General features: G+C 39.4%; 1 protein-coding gene across 2 annotated transcripts in view; it reads left to right on the plus strand.

Annotated features, from left to right (window-relative positions):
• Positions 1–25,171, plus strand: part of ofcc1 (orofacial cleft 1 candidate 1) — a 106,025-nt gene that overhangs the window by 12,959 nt on the left and 67,895 nt on the right. For both annotated transcript variants that reach the window (XM_088441834.1, XM_088441833.1), the window contains exons 6-11: positions 5,431–5,673; positions 12,641–12,789; positions 13,275–13,389; positions 13,809–14,082; positions 19,701–19,792; positions 21,739–21,869. In XM_088441834.1, the coding sequence (XP_088297960.1) occupies positions 5,431–5,673; positions 12,641–12,789; positions 13,275–13,389; positions 13,809–14,082; positions 19,701–19,792; positions 21,739–21,869 (1,004 nt within the window). The remainder of the gene's footprint in view (positions 1–5,430; positions 5,674–12,640; positions 12,790–13,274; positions 13,390–13,808; positions 14,083–19,700; positions 19,793–21,738; positions 21,870–25,171) is intronic.

The following is a 25,171-nucleotide window of genomic DNA, read 5'->3' on the forward strand; positions in this document are numbered from 1 at the left end:
ACGCATTCTAACTTACGACACTTACCATAACGGTGTGAGCGTCAGAAGGATGTTAGCAGGTGGTGTCTGTTGCAGCTAACAGCAGCTCAAGTTAGCTGAAGTTGTTACAGCATTATTTTCAGTAAAAGAAGCGAGCAGACTGAACCACTGTCCAAGTCCATCCTTGTTCACACACATGTATATTACTAAAACGAAGAGGATAATGTAAAGATTATGATCTCTGCAGCTGATTCATTCAAGAGTGCACCGCTTAGAGAACACAGAAAGGTATTCCATTTTGTTTGTTTATTAATTGTGGTCATTTTGCACACAATCATAAACTTGGTGGAACACATATGGTGCGCAACCTCTGGTATTTAAGGCAAAATGAACTTGAGCTGGGTCGCAAGGAAAAGGAAAAATTACTGCTTGGAGCACATTCAACATTACACTGGTGCAGCGTTCAATCTTAAACACTCAACCTGCAGCAAATAGATTACTTACCGATATGAACACAAGAAAATATGAATAATTTTTAAAGATAAGAGTTATTCTGTGTGGCTTTAGTTTGGACATTGTCACTAAACTCTTGGTGTGTCCCATACACGCTACCATAGAATACCAGAATCTGAACCGAAAAATACGTTTGCACCCTGTACACAGGTGCGTCCCATATTTTGAATTAGGGTATAATAATTTCACTTCTGCCCAATATTTATTTGTTTGTTTCAATGTGCAAACAATAAAGGAGATTGAGAAGCATTGCTCAATCCACCATTTACACATGGTGAGTGTAACTTGCCATTGGTGTATTTTTGAGTTGTAAAGCAACTCACGTGATTTAATTCATCAAGATTGTCATCAAGCTTTGGCAGACCTTGCTGATTTTCCAGCCACTTGAATCATGTGTGTTGCAGAAAGGAGACACACAACACAAGACACTGACCCTTGAGGACCAAGATGGAAAACAACTAGTGTAACTCATTAAAACCCCAGTAAGCTGTCTATAATTAATTGAAATTGAGGATTTTAATTGACAGTCTAAACTTCCTTCGGATGAGACATTAAGCAAATAAATGCAAAAATGAAATAATAATGCCATTTGAACAAACAAATCACCCATGTCATGCATACAAATGGAGAGGAACATTGGAATAATTTATGTATGGGCAAATATGTGTGATTTTGGTGAACATTTGAATTCATCAGTCATCAAAAACAGTCAAAAACACATGGAACACAATGCTGGATATTTTCTGCTTAAATAATTGGAAATATTACCACACATCTTATAAAAACATTGTTAAAAATTAAGGCATATTTTCTCTTGATGGCAGGTTATCCGTGCAGACATGATGAAACCATAACAACTACTTATGAATAATGTTTACTTTCTCTAAAATCTGAGCATATTTGTAAAATTATTGTAAAATGCTAAAGAAAAAAACAATCAAGTCAACACCCGTGCCATTACAGGAAGAAAAAAAAAACCGTTCAGCCTACGAGTGCAGTACATTCAAACATACTAGCAAATATGTTTAAACACTTTTGTAAGTATTGTCGTTTCAAATGGGTTTCCCAGTCTAAAGTAGCTCCACAGTCCACACCTCTTTACGATCACTCTACCAGAATTGTTTATCATTATATTGATAGCGTACGCTATATAACTTAGAACCACAAAATAATGAAGAAAAATAACTTGAATCTGTGGTGTAAGAAGAGGCATGGGAACTTCTGGAAACATGTAGATTTCTGATGGTTAGTTTGCGGTCTTGTAAACAGGGCGTACGTAAATGCAATGTTACATAAGCAGAAAGGAGTGATTACCACCAAAAGAAGAACATCTGTAGTGTGACTGCTCCTATTCCATGTCAGTGTTCTTCAAACAGTATAACACAGCAAAGCTGTGATTTTTGGCTAGGCCCCATGGTTCTGGCTCTTAAGGATTGTACCTAGCATTCTTTTTAATGATAGTTTGCATAAATTCAACATTGGTTCCAAAATATGTTGTTTTTCCACCATGCAGAGACTACTTTCAAATACAGTTTTTTTTTTAATTCATTTATTTATTTATTTTAGTCAGTGGTGAATAGTACCATAGTAATTGTTCCGTGCACAATGTTTGAAATGCTTAAATTGGAGTACAATGTACACTGTAAAAGAACAAAACTCGTACTATAACATTATTTTAAGTTGCGACAACTTTAAAATACATATGATTGATTATTATGGCACCAATGTTAGTCAGCACAGCAAAGCAAGCATACCGTATTTTTCGGACTATAAGGCACGACTTTTTCCTCATGATTTGAGCCCTGCAGCTTACAGTCCAGTGCGGCATATCTGATTTATTTATTATTATTATTTTTAAAAATTTTTTATTTTGGCTAGCCACCAGCAAGCAAATGTGTTTATCTGTTCAAGGTTTCAATTTATGGAACCATCCTAACCAAATGGCCAAACCACCTCAACTGGCTCATCTCAACGCGGGGAGCAGCGTACCTCCTTGATGACCGAGATTCTCACTTTATCTCTAAGATCCCAGACACCCTGCGGAGGAAACTAATTTTGGCCGTTTGTACCCAGGATCTCGTTCTTTCAGCCACAACCCACAGTTTGTGACCATTGGTGAGGGCAGGAACGTGGATCGACCGGTAAATAGAGACCTTTGCCCTTCGACTCAGCTCTCTCTTCACCACGACAGATCGGTACAGAGTCCGCACTACCACAGACGCTGCACCGATCCGCCTGTCAATCTCACGTTCCATTCTACCCTCAATCGTGAACAAGACTCCAAAATACTCCTCCACTTGGGGCAGTACCTCATCCTCAACCCAGAGAGGGCACTCCACCGTTTTCTGACTTAGGACCATGGTCTCAGATTTGGAGGTGCTGGTCTTCATCCCAGAAGCTTCACACTCAGCTGCAAACTGCTCCAGTGAGAGTCGGAAGTCATGGTCTGAAGAAGCCAACAGCACCACGTTGTCCGCAAATACTGTAGCAGAGATGCAAAGCTGAGACTCCCATACCAGAGCCCCTCAATGCTTCAGCGGCACCGACAATTTCTGTCCATAAAGGTAATGAAAAGAATTGGTGATAAAGGGCAGCCTTGGCGGGGTCCAACCTCCACTGGAAACAGACTTCCAGACAAACCATTCTCTCCATCTACCCCTGAATAGACTTTACCGGGGAGGCTGAGGAGTGTGATAATGCGTCCCTTGCATTGGAACACACACTCCGGTCACCACCCTAGTCTGCCAATGCAGAGGTGCTGTCCACGACTACCATCCAGAGTCCTTAGAAACTTCTGGCAGATCTCATCCACCCCCGGAGCTACTATACACAGTGTTGATGGTGCACTGCTTTCCCCTCCTGAGACTTCAGATGGTGGACCAGAATTTCCTCAGAGCCATCCGCAAGTCGTTTTCCATGGCCTCACCAAACTCCTCCCTGTGAAGGGAATCATATATTAGGTTGTTGTCATTATGTGCTTATTTCTTGTCTAGAATAGTGTGCATTGCTATCCATGTATGCAGTCCGAGTTCATCTCGCCCCAGTCCTTCGACAGAGCTGTTGACGCAGGAAAGTGTGAGCCGGGACCTTGGCCCAGCTGTTGGTGGTGCCCGGCTGGCTGTTTTTGTTATGTCTTGTAATGTGCAATGCTTTGCTGAATGAATTAAAAAACAGGCGTGGATGCTTGAGCGACGGAAAGGCTGTTGGCAACGCATGAGAATGTACCCCAAGCTTTTCCCTTTGCCTAGGCAGAGAAAAGACAATCTTGGCTGGTCTGAGTTACTATTTTGCTGTTTTGCAGCAGGGCTTGTCTTAGTCTACTTTTAAAGATAACCCTGAAACTCCCACACTCAAGTTTTTGCTTCAGTAACCTGTCAGCTGCCTCTGGAGTCACACAGGCCAAAAATGTCTGGTTGGTGTCCACCAGTGGGTTCAAGGATTGCCACCACGACAGGCACTGACCATCTTACAGCCACCACTCCGATCAGCTGCCTCGACAATGGAGGCACGGAACATGGTCCACTCGGACTCAATGTCCCCTGCCTCCCCTGGGGTGTGGGAGATATTCTGCCAGAGGTGGGAGTTGAAACTGCTTCTAACAGGCGACTTTGCCAGATGTTCCCGGCAGACCCTCAAGATACGTTCGGGCCTGCCAAGTCTGACCGGCATTCTCCCCCACCATTGGAGCCAACACACCACCAGGTGGTGATCAGTTGACAGCCCTGCCTCTTTCTTCATATGAGTGTCCTAAACATGTGGCTGTAAATCCAATGACATGACAACAAAGTTGATCATCAAACTGCAGCCTAGGGTGTCCTGGTGCCAAGAGCACATATGGACACCCCTATGTTTGAACATGGTGTTTGTTATTGACAATCCATGATGCGCACAGAAGTCCAATAACAAAGCACCACTCAGGTTCAGATTGGAGAGGCCGTTCCTCCCAATCACACCCCTCCAGGTCTCACAATCACACCCCACAGGTCTCACTGTCATTTCCCACATGAGCAATGAAGTCCCCCAGCAGAACGAGGGAGTCTCCAGAGGGAGGAGTCACCAACACACCCTCCAAGGACTCCAAAACGGTTGGGTACTCTGAACTGCTGTTAGGTGCATAAGCACAAACAACTGTCAGGACTGTCCCCCTTACCCAAAGGCAGAGGGAGGCTACCCTCTCGTCCACTGGTGTAAACCCCAAAGTACAGGCACTGAGCTGGGGGGCAATAAGTATGCCCACACCAGTCCTCTCAAAAGGACTGTTACCAGAGCCCAAGCTGTGTGTGGAGGCGAGTCTGACTATATCTATTCAGAACTTATCAGCCTCGCAAATCAGCTCATTCACTTTCCCTACCAGAGAGGCAACATTTCATCTCCCAAGAGCTAGCTTCTGCAGCTGGGGATCAGAGCGCCAAGAATCCCACCTTTGGCTGCCGCCCAGCTTGCACTGCAGGCGACCCCCATGGCCCCTCCCACAGGTGTTGAGCCCATGGGAAGGGGGACTGACTTAACCTCTTTGAGCTGAGCCCCATGGATGCGGGCCCGGCCATCAGGGGCTCACCAGCAAGCCCCACCTCCAGGCTTCAAAGGGGGGCCCTGGTGACTCAAATGCATTCATCTTTTACATGATTAGAGGTCGATGGTCCGTGCTTTGTCTGGCCCCTCAACCAGGACCTGTTTGCCATGGGTGAACCCTCCAAGGGCATGAAGCCCCATACAACTTAGCTCCTATGTGGTTGGTGCGCACAAAGCCCTCCACCACGGTAAGGTGACGGCCCACAGAGGGGGTATTGAAATCCACTGTCTTACTTTCTGTGTGTGTGCGCGTGTGTAGGTGTGTGTGTGAATGGTTGAGCTTGACACTCGTACTGATTTTTCATTCCCTCCTTGCAACCAGAATTGAATGGAACATAAAGCTGTGAACTGTGTATGTTGTTATAGATGCACCCAAGTCCTACTCCTCAACCTGTGGAGGTGTGTCTGCGCTGTCTGAGGGCTGCCAGAGACAAGCTTCCCAGGGGCCTGTACAGTGTCAGTGTGGCTCTTCACAGCCATCTTGGTGGTCCATGTCTTGCCTGGAAAAATGACAAAGGGCAACAAGAGTGGATGGCATCCAGTAACCCAACTGACCACCAAGGCTACTTCTACAACATAGACCTGCACATTAACCAAAATCTCTTTATGGTGAGGACAAAACATTATAACACTCAAAAAATAGAGTATTGCCATTATTCATTTATTATAAACAGCTGAATATTAGACAAAAATAAATGGCTCCTGACAACCCTGCTTTTTTTTCCAAGCATTGTGTAAATGCGTTAAAAATAACTATTTGGCTTTCAGTAAGCGTTGCAATTCACAGATAAGTCTTGCATGGTTTAATGGGAACTGTGGGATCCTCCGGAATGTAAGGGTGACATGTTACCTCTATTTTTTTTTTTGCTTTTGACACTAATATGTTTTTATACAAGCAGGGAAAGACAGAATCGGGTGTTTCATCCGATGAAGGTTTTATTCACATTATGCTTACCCAGGCTTCCTTGAAAGTGTCTCTTAGATGTCCGCATGATGAAAAAGCACAATAAACACAAAACATGTGCTGCCTCTGCAACGCTGACGCTGCATGGGAAACATGCCCCATTCCATTGATGGGAAATTCAGGGAAACATCAGAAGATGCGCTCCCAATAACAAACAACCTTTTTGTGCTAATGTAGCCTAGCCACACAGCTCTGCTGCACAATATCTAAACTCAGCGTTCCATTTCTCAGTTTCATCATTTGCAGTGAGCGGTTTTCTCAACAAGGAACAGTCGTAACCATTTCTATCATTGCAAAAGATGGCATATATGAAAATATGCCAGGCGCAGCCTTCAGGTTTTTCTTTGGGGATTTTACCATGAATAAAAGAATAAATTTGTAACATGACATTTTATCTGCGTATGTAAATCAAAACCAATATCTATTATTCATTTAAAAATGGAAGTCATGTTTTATTGGAATGAAAATGAAGTAGAAATGCTTTAAAAAATGCAAGCGGCTTCTATTTCTGTATGCATTAGGAATATGCATTAGGAATGGTGCTGGATTTGGACATGGGTTCTGCAGAAGAAGTGTAAAACAAGATAATGAATTCAATGTGATGACAAAAAGTGAATGGAAAAGTTACCAAGGCTTTTTTAAAACTAAATTTCAACCATCTCCATACAGAATTCCATACACACTACCTGTGCAATTATGCAAGTATGGGACCTATACAATTCAATTTGTGGAATGTACCTATATGTGACTGGTCTGGCATAGTCATAGACACATAGACAACCAAAAATAGGACACTGCTCAGCAAAATTATTTAATAAAAGAAATTATTTAATAAATAAAATTATTTATTCAATTAAGAAGTATACATAAAACGTATTTATTGATTTCAGTTAACACATTTAGAAACCTGACTGCTGGTTAGCATTAGCATAAGTAAACATTCAACACACCCCTCTTCAAAGTTTTTTCTTGTGGTTTTCAAAGATGAGAATAATGTAGAACAAAACAAATTATCTATCATTAAAGTAAATGTTATTGCAATTGGGGAAAAAAATGGCACCACAGATTTCAAATCAAACAACTGAGGCAACATGTTTAGATTCAAATAGTTATGTTTAAACTCATGTTAAACAGAGTCAGATAACATTTGCCACCATTTTAAGGGCCTTTGATCAATCCCAAATAAATTTAGCTACAGGGCTAATTAAGGTACATTTAAATATTTGTGTACATTTCTACCAAGCATCTTCAAATGTCCAAATGCTTTGGGTTTAATTGATGAATTAGACTGATTACTATTGTTTTGTAACCATGTAAAAGATGAAAAAACAGGTTTTGTAGCAAAAAGAACTCTAACTGCTGTTAGAATGTAATGGAACATGTGCACTTTTAAAGAAGAGTTGGTGTGTGAAAAAAGAAAAAAACATCTGGATGACACCAAGTGTTAGCGGGATTGGTTGACACGAAGTAATAAATTGCCATGCACAGGTGGACACGATAACCTCAAGACTCAAGGAATCGATGACGACTGACATCCTATTTAACAAACAAAACTAACCAAAAAAAAACCCAACAAATAGTGGAATTTTTTTAAACTATAACGGTATATATCAGTGCTTCTCAATTATATTTTGCGACCCCCCCCTACAAACACACACACACACACACACACACGAACACGCACACCCACGCACACACACTAAAATAAGATCTAAAGAAAAAAAATGGAAGTGTACCTAAAACTTAATCCTTTTCAATGATAAAAGAAAAAAAAACACAATATAAACATCTTTTAACAACTGTTAAACACTTTTTGCAATGTTTATACAGGTCTCGGGTTAGTCTAAAGTTGGAAAAAAAAAACTATTGCATCAAAGTGCAGATTTTGACACAGAAATTCAAGGGTTTCTCTTTGTACTATAATATTCACTCTAAAGGCCTCACTCAGCTTGCTGGAGAATGTGGACACTGACAGTACACTTGTGGGCGTATTCACTGAGCTAGCGAATCCAGATAGGATTGTCTCCTACCCCCATTAAATATAAAGAAGGGGGTAAAAATTGGCATGAAGTGAATATAGACCTGGGATCTGATTCAGAAGTATGAAAACAAAAAATTTTTTAAGTACAGTATGGTAAACGGCTCATGACACTCACCACCTCATATCCCCAAAGCTTTTGAAAACCTGTTGTTGTTGTCCTCATTGATGGCAGTGAAATCACTGATCAGATTTCTATGATTATCAGAGCTTTCGTGGATGTTTTCATTCTCCTGTCTGGCCCACACTCTAGCATGCAATCTTTCCTCGTGCTCACAGAGCCTTCTGAGAGGAAATGAGGAATTAGTGACAGTAGGAGGAAGCCAGGAGCTTATTTTTCTTTCCTCCCTCTCCCTCCATGTCTTTTTTTTCATACACTCTTTGCTTTGTGCATCTGGGTTTGCATTTAGAAAGAAACAGTCACTTTCAGCTGGCGAGGGGGAGCGAAAGAGTCAGTGGGCCTGCTGTCTTTGTTCTTTTGTTTAAAAAAAAAAAGCATATGGGAAGCTGTACAAAAGTTTTAAGGTTAAGAGGATTTGAGATTTAGGATCCACAATTTTCACTTTTCCCTTCCTACAATCTCCCATTATGATCACTACCTATTCAACACATTCATGGTGATCACTTGGACTTCTTTAATGTCTTCATAAAAAACGTGTTCTTCCTACCTACTGGCTCAAGACATGTTTCAGTCCACTACTGAGAATAAGGCATTTTCATAAATAAGTTTATGGTTTTACAGTATTTTAGATAGTGTGACTTTTACAAACTGTACTGGAATTGCAAACAGCTTCAACACAATTAAATGTAGACTATTTGTGCCCATTACATCAGTGGTTCTCAAAGCAGGGTCCATGGAAACCATGGAGGTCTCTGGCCTGACTGTAGTGGGTCCATGAAATAATTTGGGTTAATTATAAAAAAAATCATATCTGTGTTAATTTCTTTTTTTTTTGCTTTTAACTCATTCAATGGCAGGGACGTAATTTCACAGTGTTCAAGATTCTGAACATGAAATCCCAGACACTTAAGTATTAAATTGGTACTTAAGTACATTAATTTCAAAATAATAAAATATTAAATTGATACTTACGTAGCTGGCATTGAATGTCTGGATCCAGGCATTGAATGAGTTAAATTGTGAATGTATTCATGACTCTTCAATAAAGCAATAAATTCTAACATATTTTTTTAAATGTAATAATTTTAAAATTTGTCATAGACCCATGTAATCCACGCCATCATCAAAGAGCTTGATTATTTAGTCACTACATATTTGAAAGCAACCTTTTTGGGGGAAACTGGCACAGTTTGTTATGAGGAACCGTGCGATTTGCAATATGTATTTTGTAAACCAGTATGACTGAAAAGTAGCAAATAGACTTGTTGGTGAATTAAAAGGGCACTCACGTTTTTCTGATTTTTTATTATGTTTTTGTTTGTTTTGTTTCTGCAAACAATTGCAATGGTGGTCCTTGGAAAATTTGCTATCCAAAAAGTGTTCCCTGACTCCAAAAAGTTTGAGATCCCCTGCATGACATGAAACATGCAATGTCACTAATCCACGCCATCATCAAAGAGCTTGACTATTTATCACTGCATATTTGACAGCAACCTGTTTGGGGTAAATTGATCCAGTTTGTCATGGGGAACGGAGCGATTTGCAATATGTATTTTGTAAACTTCAGTATGACTGAAAAGTAGCAACTTGACTTGTTGGTGAATAAAACGGGCACTTATGTTTGTCTGATTTTTTTTTGTTTGTTTGTTTTGTTTCTGCAAACATTTGCAATGGTGGTATATGGAAAATTTGCAATCCAAAAAGGGGTCCCGGATTCCAAAAAGTTTGAGAACCCCTGCATGGTCACTAGCCACATGCCCTCGTCCATCATTGTCAGTCCGTCATTATTTCAAGCTGATCCATCATTGCTGATACGAAGCTGATATCATTACAATTTTAACTGCGATTCCATCATTACAAAATTAGTTTCTCGCCGCTTTTCAGGATCATCGGTAAAAAACTTTTTACCAGAGTGATTGCAGTGGTGGGAGCATCAGTAAAATTCACCAGTCCCTCATTCGTCACTAGCCACATGCCATCGTCCATCATAATCAGTCCAACTTCATTTCAAGCTGATCCAGTCCATCACTCTGTCAATACTATTTTAACTGTGCTTCCATCATTATAATGCTTCCATCATTATAAAATTACAGTTTCTCACGGCTTTTTAGGATCATCAGTGAAACCCTTTTTACAAGAGTAATAGCAGTGGTTTGTGTAACAATACATTGTTTATTGTACGTCAGTGTGATTCAACTGGTCCATCATTCCCCAGCAAAACAGGAACCAATTACGAAAAGACACCTTACATCGGCAGTGACACAATGACCATCTCTGGAGATTCCTGCAACTTTTTTATACTGGTTTGGCCCCGGTCGCTTGTCGTACAGTGCGGCGTATCTTCATTTGTTTACTACGCACCAGGGGGCAATTTCCTCCATACTCTGAAAACCGCTATTAAGATAACAAACTCAAAACCAGCTGATTCCTGGGAAGACAACGAAATACATGCAGTCGCTGGACAACAGCATGAGTTGTGAATGGATTAGTGTAGGAGGAGAAGAGGAAGACGGTAGATTCCAATGACTTCTGGTAGGCTTTCAATGGATGTGCTACTATTGTCTTGGTGTAGTATTCTAACAATCCAAGTATATCAGGGTTAAGCTCAAAATATGTTGGTTATGCTCTTAATTTTAAACGTTCTGGTATGTTCAAGCTGTGATGAAGGTCTGTTGGTGCTGCTCTTATTTTTAAACATGCAGACATGTCTATTCTGTTTTGATAACATATTGTTGCTGTAACCAGGAAGTTTGAAAAAGGTTTCAAAGTACAGAAATTTAAAAAGAAAACTTGCATGTAGGCTACTATCTTTCTGAAAATATCATACATATACATTGTTACAGCCTCCATCTGTCGACATGACAAAAATAGATTTTCTGTCAATTTTTTTGTTGGATATATATACACCGGTATATATATATATATATATATATATATATATATATATATATATATATATATATATATATATATAGAGAGAGAGAGAGAGAGAGAGAGAGTCAAGTTCTGACTATAAGGCACACTTGATTATAAGCCATACCAACCAAAAAATTGACAGAAAATCTATTTTTGTCATGTCGACAGATGTAGGCTGTAACAATGTATATGTATGATATTTTCAGAAAGATAAATATGGAGCTTGGTATAAAGCATACTCACCTAGAACTGCTGTCAGATAGTGCAGGACAAACATTCACACTGACACCCATTCAAATTTGAAATAATGTGATCCACAGTCAAACAATCACCAAAATATACGTATTTACTTACAGGGACTTGTTCAACTTTCTTAACGGTCACAAAAATGTAGAACATAGGTCTAAACTCCAGTCTTTTAGGGCCGTAATCCTGCATGTTTTCAATGTCTCTGTCTTAAACACATGTGATTCAAATGATTAGCTCATAAGCAAGTTCTACAGAAGCTTGAAAACGATCCTAACAATCCATTTGAATCAGATGTGTTTAAGAGAGTAGCATTGAAAACTGGAGGACTGGAGTTTGACACCTATGATGTAGAATAAGCAAACCTGTTTTAATACTGACACATAAAATACACTTGTCAACACATACAGCACTGATGTCTCACAGCGTTACATAAAAGTCCAAATGATCCCAGTATATATTCTCCTCCTCCCAACCTTGTTAAGATGTAAAATGTCAAACAAATGTGTATGTATAAGGTAATATATCTTACAATATATGAAAAATATAAAATAACCGGTAAGATATTAAGTCATAAATTTGTGTTTTGAACCAGCCAGTAATGCCTGTCGTTTTACCTAGTGTAGACTAAAAGCAAATAAGGTGAAATAGGAAATGTCATTTATTTTACAAGACATCTAAGATGCTTTCCGTTTCAACTCATAAAGAGAGTTTCACCTGGTGATGGACGATTGTCGCACACACCTCAATGTCAGTTCATTTTTTACGTAAGCGTCATACTCTGGGTGAATAAGAATGCATGTATTTGGCATGAAGTGTGACATCTACTTAACACTATTAGCCTCACGCAAAATAGTCCTAATATAATCATTGAGGATTGCATTTGTATGTTTCAAATTCAGTAGCTGTCAGGTTGTACGCAGCAATTGTCACGTTTCCTACACTTTGTGTTTGAGGCTGACAGTAGTTATCGTGCAAACATCATCATTTTGGAGAGAGTTGCACAGGTAAGAATGGCAGTTAAAAAAAAAAAAATTGAAATAAGTTAAAGTAGTATTTGAGTTCCGGATATAGACTAAGTGGATCCCTGAGGGCTGCTTTTCCTGTTGTTACCTTCTGTTTGTCATTGGCTTTGCGAGTGAGAGCAAGTCTGCGCATGTTTACTTCATCAGTACTGCATTAACAAACGCACAGTGTGCATATGTGTGCTGATGTTGTTGGATACACCTGCAGGCATGTGTATTCATCTGCATAAAATTAAGAGTTTGTTTGCCCTGTTTTCTGTCTTCAGATCTTACCCCCAGCCTGCGAGATGCTCCCTTCCATGGTCCTAATATTCCGACTGTCTGCGTCACCAGGGAAAAGTAGCTATATGAAGTCCATTCTGGCTTGGGGGGCGTTTCCCATTTGCGGACCGAGCCTTAGTGTGGTTCATGGCAGGTATGTTAGTTGAAGTCAAATTAGACTTGGATGTGCCATTTGGCTTTGTCTAGGAATTTTCCATCTGCTGTCACCCATTTAGCCATTCGCATATTTTGAATTCCGCCTCTTGTTATTATGATTGGAGGAAAAACAGAGTCTGATGGACTAGCTAGAAGTGGATTTCTCTCCAGTAAATCATCTTACAGATTCAGGGCTGTGCAAAATCTGAATTTCAGATTTCAATTAAGTTCACTAGATGAATTTGGATTTGAGTCCATTATGCTAGATGTTTAAAGAAACCTGAACTATAGGAAGTGGGAGTATAAGTGGCTATAAATAATGGATGGATGGGTGGATAGAATTCATTTCACTGCAATTCAGAAAAACACACATTACATATCAGTGAGATTTCATAAGTGTGCTCAAAACAAAATGCACAATTAATTTTGTCAGCTAACTTTAACTAACTTCAGCTAACTTTAACTAACTTTTTACTGAACCAGATACAAAATCCCTCTGCTTAGAGGAGAGCCCAGCAGACATGTGGACCAGTTCCAGAAAATTGAAGCGCTCATCTCATCTGATCTAGATAACTGGCTATGCAATATGTACTTTCAGGTATTTGTTTTCATATAATATATATATATATATATATATATATATATATATATATATATATATATATATATATATGTGTGTGTGTGTGTGTGTGTGTGTGTGTGTGTGTGTAGGAGGACTGACCCTTATTTTAGTGTTACAAATTAAATTCAGTTCAGATTTCATATAGTCTCTTTGTATACAAAGCAACAGAACACACACCATACTGAATGTACATTCATTATAGAAATAAAATGTCATTATAAGCTTTGACAAATACTAATTGAGGAAGTTTGGTCATTTGTACTTGTATTATCATTATAAAAACCCGCAAATAACAGTGATGTATATGATGAACATATTGTAATACGAGAGAATATTCTCACACACTGTATAGACACAGTTTACATAAATATATCCATTTGTTTATTGTTTTTCAGATAAGGAGATTCCCAACAGATGCATCTGGGGAACAAAAGTGCCCTATCACCCTTCAAATGCCAACTTTAAATACCCTTGTTATGCTTCAGCCTGCTGTCCAGCACACCCAACTGCCAGCCAAGGCTTCTTCCAGGTCCAAACTCGATCCACAGCTGAACCTGCACCATGCTGGCCCCAGCAGTGGAGCAGGAGATCCCAACGTGGTGCGTTCACCCCAAGGCTCTCCCCTCCACCTGTCAGCTGATTCTGCGTGCTCATCATCATCTCTGCCTGGTAGGGGTTTAATGTTCATTTTCCCCCGACTATGCCACACTGGGAAGAAAATGTCACCTTAATGTCACTTGGAGTGGCATTGAAAGATGGCAGTTTTCACTCAGTGTCACTGAGGTACAAGTGCTTAGGAACAGAGGTGGGTAGAGTGGGCAGGAGCTTAGTAGATAAACAAAAATTTCTCTGAAACAATGCCAGAAAAAAAAGCAAATACAGAGCATTAAAAAAAAGAAATATTTGAACAGTTACTAATATGGGTGATAAACCCTTGAGATATCAAAAAAGCCCACACACCTGTATACATTACACCTTACCTCTAAATCAAATAAACAGCTGACTAAAAAGGGGTTCAACTGTACCTGCCAGTATGATAATTTATACAAAAAGTGATCACGAAAAACAGTGATCTCTCGCAACATCACACTTCCCTTATCGCACCCTCAGTGCATAGCAGGTTTTGTTTCCATAAAAATATATATATATATTGCAGAGAGATGTCCTGTGGAGGTTTCCTGCATGCCAGTCAAGTTAACTTTTGCATTTGCCACGGGCACTCCTCGGACTTCAAATGACTGTAGTGCACATATTTGCTCAAATTGTAAAACATCAAACCTTATACAGTAACTACTTTTATCCCTTCCTATCACTTTGGCTGTAGTCCCACGGAGAGCCGCCGTTATATTAGTGACGTCAAATTAGACTGAAGTTTGGAGCTGACCAAAAATGATAACAATCAGAGTTTACACTTGAAATTCCAATTTATTACGAAAGAAATCTAGGTAAGAGATTTACAATGCACAAGTGCAACGCTGCTCTCTTTCTCTCCCTTTGCGTCTATCTAACAGCATATGTGAGTTTAATGAGGGAGACATGCACTCCTACAAGACACGTGAGTGGGACTGGGTGCAACCATCAACCAATAACAGCAGGAGTTGTAACCTACTCCTGCCCAGGAGTTGGATTTAGTGTTAGGGAAGGGATAACAGTACCCTTTTTCTATAAGGTTTAATAGTTTAAGATTTAAGTAAATATTTGTACTGCAGTAATATTTGTCTTAAATATGTACCCATGCATGAAAATTCCATTGAGGTGGGGGGTGGGGTTTTTCCGATCCCTATTAACCACAAAAAAAACGAGGGATTACTGTATAACAAAAAAAAAATGGTAGCTTTAGTAGGGGCTATTGACTACTGCAACCTACTGCAACTCTTCTTCGAGGAGATACACCAGCATTTGTTTTAGAAGCAGTTTTATCAGATCAGACAAAATGAAAAGAAGAGTGAAGCTCAGTACTGAAGGTACTGTCTGATTTTCAAGCTTACTCATTGCAGTTTGCTCATGTCACCATTAATGTTATTAGCTCCTAATCCGTTCACTTTCTTATCTTTTTACAAATAGTTTCTATCATCTCTTTCCCAGATGAATTTGTGAAACATGTCACATAGCGTTTCAGGTTAGCAATGAGAATCCAATTATTTAAAAGCATGCTGTTCTTGGTACTCAGCCACGTTCCAGCCATCCAACACCCTCAAACATGGGTCATTTGGTATTGATCTACTGCAATGAAGACTGGCTATCCTCGTTGTTATTACATTGTGCTCTTTTTCTTTGTTCTTTGAGAAAGCATTGCTCATCTTTATTTAACAGTACTCAAAAGTTTTTGGCATTTGTTCTGCTTTAAACATCACAGAGGCTTTTTAATTACAAATGAGTTGTGACAGGTCTGCTGGGTAGCACCCTGGCCCATTTTAAAAGTGATGCCGACTGACAGCTCGGCAGTGTTCTCCCAGCACTGAAACATGTGGAAGAAATTGGTCTTTTACATTTCACAGCTTGTCACTTCCTCCGCCGACTGACCTGTGACCCCCCCACAGAGATCCTAACACCCACAAGGGATCCGTCCCCAACGAACTGAGTAGCTTTCTAGAGAGCACACGAGAGAGTGTGAAGGGGGAGCGGCACTTCCAATGAGATTCATGCTTTGCCAAAACAGAGCTTGAGGTACCAGGTCTCTGCAAAACATATGGCTTCATACAAGTACTGATGCAGATGTGCATGTCACCACATATAAAATATTTCGGTAGGTGAGAAGGTTGCTTGGGAAGTGAACCTGATCCGTAAGTGAAAGAACGGATTAAGAGGTGTCCGACGAGGTTCCTCATTCCCGTTGCTTGCTAAGTCAAAGTGACAGTTTCTTCTTATTTGCATGTGGATCTGTTCATGTTGCATTATGTCTGGAGTAAATTTAGGTCTTTATAAGGGAAGATTACGTCAACACTGAAGGATGCCATTGGTCGGACACCTTTAACCGAGATCAAAAATGCAAGTTCAACTCAACAAGGGATAGAGCAATACATTATTTACCTTTGTCTTGCAGCTTTTTTGTCAAGTATGAGCATTTGAGACATTTTCTTCCCGATTTGCCCTTTTTGTTTCTAATAGAGTCTGAGTGACGAGGAATTTTCCTCATTACCCATTTGTTTCAGATTCGACGGAAGTATATGGAGACCTCTTGTCATGTAATGTTGCACAGTCAAAGCTGAGTATTACAGTATTAAAGAAAGTGTGGGTTACTGAGGCTAAAATTGTATTAATCCCAATTGAACAAAAAAGTGTGAACAAAACATGTCATCCCAATCTAAGAGAATAACTGACATGTTTTAACTCCTCTAAAAATCTGGAGATGAGTAAATGTTATTGTGTAATGATATCTTTTTGGGATTAAATGTCTCAGTTGACTCATCCAACGCAGGATTTGGCGTTTTAACTTGAAGATTGGCTAGAGGCACTTTGAGTTAAGTGACCTTTCCCATTAAATGAATGATCCAGTTACATCGGGTTTGTTTGAACCTAAATGACTAATTAGATTAGCATCTTGTTTCGTGATCGCCATTAGTGGATCACTCTGAGCATCTAGGGAATTTAGCCGCAATTTGCAGCTTCTTCATTTTTCTGCACAAACAACCCCTCAGCCCCTCATCTCCACCCCGACCCTGACCACCATTAAATCAACCATCTCTTTGAGCAGTCAATTCATGCCAAGGTCTCCTTTTTTGAACATCTTTTTCAGCTTGGCATCACCACAGTTTGAGGAATGTCCTCTTCTGGGTTGGTCCCAGTCATTATTTTGAAACAAGACATAACCTTGCGGTTCATGGAATGTTGTAAATTGTCATTTTCATTTTGCAGTTTGAGTCATAATGGAGTCATCCAACCATCAATTTTCTATACCGTGTGTCTTTTTTGGGATGCCAACTTGGATGCTCGTCAACTACAAGGCACAAATGAACAAACATTTACATTCAAATCTATAGACAAAAAAAAAAAAATCTTTAACCTCATATGACGATTTTTGGTAATGTGGAGGAAGCTAGTAAGAACTCACATTTTCCAGGATAAAATGGGGGACAAGAACCAAAATTTTAACCCAGATTGATTAATGTGATGACTTTAATTTTCAGAATTTAAACAATGATATAGCCTCATTGCCTTACATTCTCTTCCTTTGATGAGGAAGTGTCCATTAATATGTTCATACAAACTTACACAAGGCTCTGTTTTAGCTCAAATTTGCATCAGTACCATTCTAATGTATTTGTAATGTAAAATATAACTCAGATTGCTGAATAATGTTTAGTCTCAAAATGATGGATGGATAGACTTTTTTTTTCAATAAAAGTCCTTTAATAAATAGTCCTTGCAGTATCACAATAGCAAACCTATAAAGAGCTCTGTTCCCACATTCCCTCTGGAACTTTGATCGTCATTAGACAATTAAGGGCCCAGATGAGCAGCAAATGACCATTTCAGTGGTTATCGCTGACACACTTATGGGGTCTTGACCATGTAATGGACCTCTGGCTTTTTATGTCTTTTTGGCTTGTTTGGGAGCAGATTTGCAGAGGGATAAACCCATTCACATTTCCACTGTGTAAAGTGCTGAAAGCCTACATACAGTAGAATAATATAAACGATTGTCCGTATGTGGGTGTGTCAATTCACACATGCTGGTAGCGTAGGGGATTGTTACTGGCCTTGAGTGCCTGGAGAGGTTGGAGTTGTGGCTACTCTAGTGGTCCGAGTTCACGGACGTAGCCCTCAGCTGTACACGCTGCCTCCGCATGAGTCATGCACGTTCGTCAGTCAGCCCTGACAGAATTACTGAATGCAAGCAAAATGTATCATAATTCACAGTGGACCGTACGGTTGCTGTTTACTTTTTGTTGAGTTGTTGTCCTTGAATATGTACAACCAGCAAAGTATTCTCTTACGCACATTGTATAGCTTAAGTTTAAGCTGCTGCTGTCCCCATAATTAGTGGAGTACAATATCCACAACGAAAATTCAATGTTGTAAGTAAGGCTGTGAGCCCCTAACCAAAAAGGACAGCGCGAGGGGGGGGGGGCATCTGAGTATAACCGATGAGGCATTGCACAGACACTGTTGCATTATCAGTTGCTATGGTCATGTATTTGTCACCTTATGCCATTTTTAGGTATTTCTCACTTTCATCCTAGAGGCTCTAGTATTTAATGTTCTGACTGTTTTGTTACTTGATATAGCAGTTGTCATTGAGATTCTATGGCTCTCTGTTCCTCTGTGGTTACATTAAATTCTTGTGTGTAATGCCTTTTTACTTTTCCACTTCCATGTCCTGTCTTATACTCCTCCATAGGCGGCAGACGCGGGCTATTCATCTTTTATCGCCATCACATCTACATACCACAGTTTCACAGTTTTTATACAATTGACTTGTGTCTAGTCATGAATGCAATTAGGCAATGGGACCAAAGTGTAGAACTATACAGTATTTTATGTATAGTATGTAACATTTTTATTATGCAATTCTAAAGACTTCAAATCCTTTGCAGGACCATCCTAATTAAGTGTTACATACTGTATGTTGGGATAACTTTCATACTCCTTGAAATCAACGCATTCAGCACTTTCTTTCTGCCATTTAATCATCAAAGAATTCTGATTTGTTATGATTATGATTATTATTATTATTATTATTATTATTATTATTATTATTATTGTGGTTTGTTGTTGTTGTTGTTATTAGGACTGCCATTCCACCCTGCCAAGGCGGACCCCATATGTATGACATCGATGTGATCACTTTCATTGGGGTGCGAGGATTCAGATAGGGAGATTTTGCATGTCTAAGTCTAAGGTTTACTTAATTACAACCTTCAGGCAATTCAGGAATGACATTTTAAAATTCTGTGAATGTTAATATGCTAAATAATGCAGATCTTCGACTCTTCAAGCATGAGAAACACATCTGGCGGCTTAACATTTATTTATATTACAGAAAAAAGGGTGTTGGGGGAAAAACTTCAAAAATTAATTTTCCTGAGAGAAGACAAATAAAAAAATACTTTTTAATATCCAATTTCTACTCTCTACATTTATATAGAAATAAGACTGTAATACATTAAAACCTGGTAGATTAATGCACATTTAAAATCCTCTGCAGCTTCATCTGCTTCAGATGTTTGGAAAAATATTTTTTCAGCCAAAACATGCTCATTTTATGGCTGGAATTTATTATTAGTCCAACCGATCTGAAAACAGACACTGTATTTGATTTTGCTCTTTTTTGTTATGGGATTCAGGGAAGAATTCTTCTCCAGAAGACACTTCTGGCAATATGGGAGCAAAGAGTCATCTTTACAGGGAGGAGGAGGTGTGTGGAAACCATTTCAAGGTAAGGGGGATTATAAAAGGGAAATGGTCCCACCTTTAAATTGATCATCTGTTGTTGCCTCTTCATGCTGTCCCCTTCCCACCTCTGGCTTCATCCCCATATCCGAACACATTCAAGCACACATGAACGTCCCTAGCCTATTATCCGAGATTTGTCAAAAAGCATTCCATACTAACTGGTATTTTAGAGTCTTAAAAGTCAGATTTGATCTGCATGACTGGCTACATTCAGTGACACTTGTGGACAGTGCTCCCCTTAATTTTATGCCAGTCGAGCATTGTTGTAATGTAGTTGTATCCGTACGCAAACTGTTGTTTTGCTGTCATAAACACATTTTCAATGTTTTTGTTCATGTTTGAGCAAAGGGAATTGTTGAGATGTGAAATGTGTTAAAGTCACTGTTGTGCAGAAAACACATTTGTTCACAAAAAACAAACCAAAAAAAAACAACAAAATAGCTTGGTGTCACAAGTGACCTATGTTCAAACACGGATTACTAAAGACGGAATCTTACTTTCTTTTTCTGGATCAAGAATGAAACAATCTTTCATATGGTACCGCCCAATGTCTACATACAGTACAGTATTCTGTCGGCCTTGAAAGATGCATCAACATTCGCAAAATCAGTTGGCACTCTAGAGATTGCCTTTTCAGATAATGCTTGGCACTGAAAGTTAGCAAAATGAATAAAGTCTGCACGTCAACCACTACACTGAAGAAATAGTAAAATTTGTGTGATGACTTTCTATTGCTGCAGCAATTTGAGAACCTATGAGCAGCTCCCCAAATCCCTCCAAATTTTTATTGTCTCTCTGCTGAAATACATATGGCTCCACAGACTACCATTAATCTATGCTCTTCTGGTGAAGAAACAATGAATAAGTTTCTATGAGCCTCTAGACTATCCCCTATCCCCATCTTTAAAACCTTCCTAACTCTGTCAAATGTTGTGTTGTGGCACCCAGTTGTCTAATGATTAAGTAGAGTGATCTCCAACCTGCCCCAGCCAGGAAGCACAAGGGATCAAATTTCAACCATTCAACCTGCAGTGCAGGCCTAATTAAAATGAATTTTCTCCAGGCGACCACTTTGCCCACAGGGCAGGATTCCAAGCTATATATGAGATCTGCTTTTGAGGTATTGCATTAAATTTATTGCAGAGAGACGCTAGAGAACATTGTGGTTCATATACACACTACATTTTTCCCCTCTCTCTTAATCTTTGCTTTCTTTGCCTCTCCTTTCCACCTTTTTATTGTGATCATCACTCTGGAATCCAAGGTTACTTTGGCAAAGATAGCCCTATGAAAACGAATGGCGCTTTTATTGGGCCCTGCTCATTTACTACTTCCTGGGCCTCATTTTGTCACAGGAGAGACGAAGAACGAGGAAGATGGAGGAGAGGAGCAGGTAGAAAAGAAGGAAACAGAGAGAGGTTGCAACCATGGAGCTCATTAGCATAAATCAGTATGAGTATTTCACAACTTAAAGCAAAAAGGCACTAAGCCCACCCAAGGGCAACACGGGGCTGACAGGGCCGGGAAAGCAACCCGTTAACATGTTGGCGGCTTAACAAATAATATCTGCTCCCAAGTACTTTGGTGAAATATTTAAAACGGCTCACTTCCAAACTCCATCTGACTGTTTATGATGATGACAGTAAATGACTTGTACGTGGGGGGAGTGTCGGTTCTTAGATATCCTATATTTAATGCCACCGTCACCGTGCGCACATTTCCCAAACAAACTCCATTTGAATGATGGTGTGTCATATGCGATTTCGCCATCGCTTCCGTCTGGTGTCAATCGCACAGCGTTTCAGACGCTCGAAGAGCATCACGCACGCTGTCACTGTCTCCACGTGAAACCCCCAAGATAAATTCTGAGGCCCGCTTTGCTTACAAATGACGTCTGCATGTGTTCTCCCCAATTGCTGCTTCTCACAGAAGAAGCCAATCAAGAAGACAAATAGCCGCGACCCCAGCGTGAGCGGAAGAAGCGCAGACAAGCACAAGATGCAGCCTTCAGTGCAGAACCTCCACATGCAGGAGATGAAGGAGTACACGTTCTCCCTGCTGTAAGTGTCATTGTAACTCATCAGATGCACAAAGTACAAATAAAGGGCATTTGCACCTTTGTGGCAACAGTTTGCACAAGAACTTGCTTTTCTGTCTCAGGGCACAAAAAGCCAGAAAAGCACCACTACATGGCTTGGTTCAAAAGAGGCAGAGAGGTGTCAAATTCAATTGAAATTTGACTCGTATTATTATGTTCACTAAAATAAACTATCAAACAAAGGGAGACAAAAAAAGATGCTATTGAAGTATTGATTTCAATTTTGAACTGCTATTTAATTAACAGATATCCATCCATGCATCCATTTTCTATGAATAACTTGGGACTAAACATGCAGGCATGTTCAATTTGTTAAAAGTGAGAATGTTGTTGGCAGACAATCGCAAAACAATTGAAAAACAAACAAAAAAAAAGACAAACTTCATACGCCATCTATTTGCGTAAAGATCTGAAGTTATTACCTGCGGCTTATAGTCCAGTGCGGCTTATCCGTGACAAAAAATATTTTTTTGCTCATATTTTGGTGCTGCGACTTATATACCAGTGCTCCTAATAATCCGGAATACACGGCGTGTGTGTGTGTGTGTGTGTGTGTGTGTGTGTGTGTGTGTGTATGTATATATTATATTTTAACAACTGAATTAAGGGGAGGTGCTGTAGCAGTTTAGGGCACGTGGGAATTACTTAACAATGGATACCCTGGAGATTTAAAAGTCGTATCCTTTCCTCATTTGTACAAGTTAGTAATTTGTAGCTGCTGGTCACATATTAACCACGATCGGAGACTACTCCCTTACATCTTGTGAACATTATGAGGGAATTTAAATGATTACCAGCATGTCCCAACAAATGATGACACAGTCTGGAGTAGGGGGAATACACAGTAAACAAGTGCTTAGCCAATGCTTGCACATACAAAGAAACACAATTAAAAGACTTTCACAATTATTCATATAGCTGTTGCTTTTTTTTAGGAGGTTAGACCGCTGAGCAGTTACAGTTCTGGAAAAGACATTTCTTTTATTCAGTTCTTGATGAGGTTTGCTCTGGAATGGAAGCCTAGCTCCAAGTGTTGCTATTGATTTCATCTTCACAGGAGAACACATTACACCATCTTTGCGCTAAAGGCTGTTTTATGACCTCACCTAATCAGAACATTAGAAAGACACAGTGTTGCTGTTGGGTTTCACAGGGATATAAAAGACAACACAAGCTCAAATCACTGCCCCACACATCCCTCCTACAGTGTTACTTGACTTTTCCTAGGCTTCTCTATAATACCTGAGGACTAGAAAAGATGCAGGAATTGAAGGATTGTTTATGTTTCATTAAACCTTTCTTGCCTAATATTGTGATGTTACCTATTCAGATTTTCCATTTTTCCACAGTTGCATCTGCTTTTGTGTGTATGTGTATACTTTGTACGCAGTATGTGAGCATGTGTGAGCATAGTAAGGGGAATCACACTGCAGGTGATTGAGGGATATTACTGCCATCTATTGAGCCACACGAAAGTGAACTCATTGGGAATTTTATAGGGGGTCCAAATGTTCATGCATTATTAAGCATTAAGCATTATTAATTTTCAAACTTTGGAATTGATTTGTGATGTTGAGATGAATCACACAATTCATTCATTCCCTGTAAATTGGAACTAGTGCACACATGACTACACGTAGCCTACACGTGTCTTAAGAGGCTGAGCCATACGCGATGAACTGTAACTGAAAGAAAAACAGAAGACATACTTGTAATATTTTGGGCTGCAGGTGCGACTTCAACATCCGTAACAACTTTTGAGAGGGAATACATTGGCTCTCTGTCAAGCATGACAAGTGACAGGTTATAGGAATTAATCAGGCAGAGATGTCAGTTGCACATCAGAAACTACCTGCTCGTCTTCCTCGTGAATTTGGAAGAGATGGGAAATTTTAAAAAAGTAAAATTGTGCCCCAGGAGGCTCAATAATGTACAATTACAAACATGAATTGTTAATTACAGCTAATTTCTGAAAAAATGAAAGGAGCAAAGAGCAACCATTCCTGCTACATGCTTGAACATGCATGAAAACTAATTTGGTGGCCCTGCAGATCTTAACTATGTTAATCATCCCATCATCCTGTGTACATATGGTGTAATTCATTTCAACAATTGTTTGAAAACCTTAACCACGCATCACTGAGCTGAGATGATGACAGATGATTACTCTTCTGATTTATAACTTTCAAGCAGATTTGAGTACTTTTAATGATCCAGAGCCTTTTTGCCTCTCCATCCACCTCTTAATTCAGATTGAGAAAACTTTATCCTCTTGAGGCAATTAAGAAACTAATGTACTGATAAACATTGGTAAGCTGCTGAAATGGGGACATCTCATTAAAATGTTTATAAATGCCTTTTGTTGAAACAATGTTACGATGACTTGGTTAAAAAGAGGAATATGTTGTTTTCTTTTGTAATATATTTGTAAGCATTGGAAATAAACATTTATACCTTTAATATTTAGTCTATGACTACTATGATGATTTCTTCTAATATGACTTCTGTGGATTATTGTTGGTGCCAAACTGTAAGTAATTCTTACATAGCATTTAGAGCTAATTATTTCAATTATCAAGATTCTAATTACACTGAAATATAGCCCCTAATTCTCACTTCAATTATATGTATGTCTTACGTGTGGATTCCACAGACTGCATCTGCACCACGCAGACATGTAGTGAGAGCAGTTCTACATCCAACTAATACGTACTGATGCGTACTGAGATGTTTTGTGGTCCGCCAACTTTACGCAGGACTTGAAAAACTTGACCCTCCCCACAAAAAAACCTAAACAAAATACTGATCTAAAGCTGGATTTACAAAGAAAAAGCACCCCACATGGACAAGATTGTCTTGCAAAGGCAATTGATTCTCCTTCTCCGTGCCATTGTCATCAAGGCAACAACAGCAAACGCTTTCCTCCACTCAACCGAAACCGTAACAGGTGTACACTTGTTTGAATCACTATTCGACTGATTGACTTTAAAGTTAAAATGAATACTGCATATACTCACCAGTGGTGCAACGTCAGGAGGCGCAAAGCCCTCTTTGCTCCACATAACCTGACATCATAACTATAATATACTTTGATAATTATGATGACTATAATGAAAGTCAATTTCATTTTAAATATGGTTTAACTATATATATATATATATATATATATATATATATATATATATATATATATATATATATATATATATATATATATATATATATATATTGTGGGGTCGCGTGGGGTGTGACAGGGCAGATGGG

This window comes from Hippichthys cyanospilos, chromosome 19 (genome assembly GCF_059441005.1).
Source record: "Hippichthys cyanospilos isolate Australia breed blue-spotted pipefish chromosome 19, RoL_Hcya_1.0, whole genome shotgun sequence".
In the NCBI taxonomy this organism is placed as follows: Eukaryota; Metazoa; Chordata; class Actinopteri; order Syngnathiformes; family Syngnathidae; genus Hippichthys; species Hippichthys cyanospilos.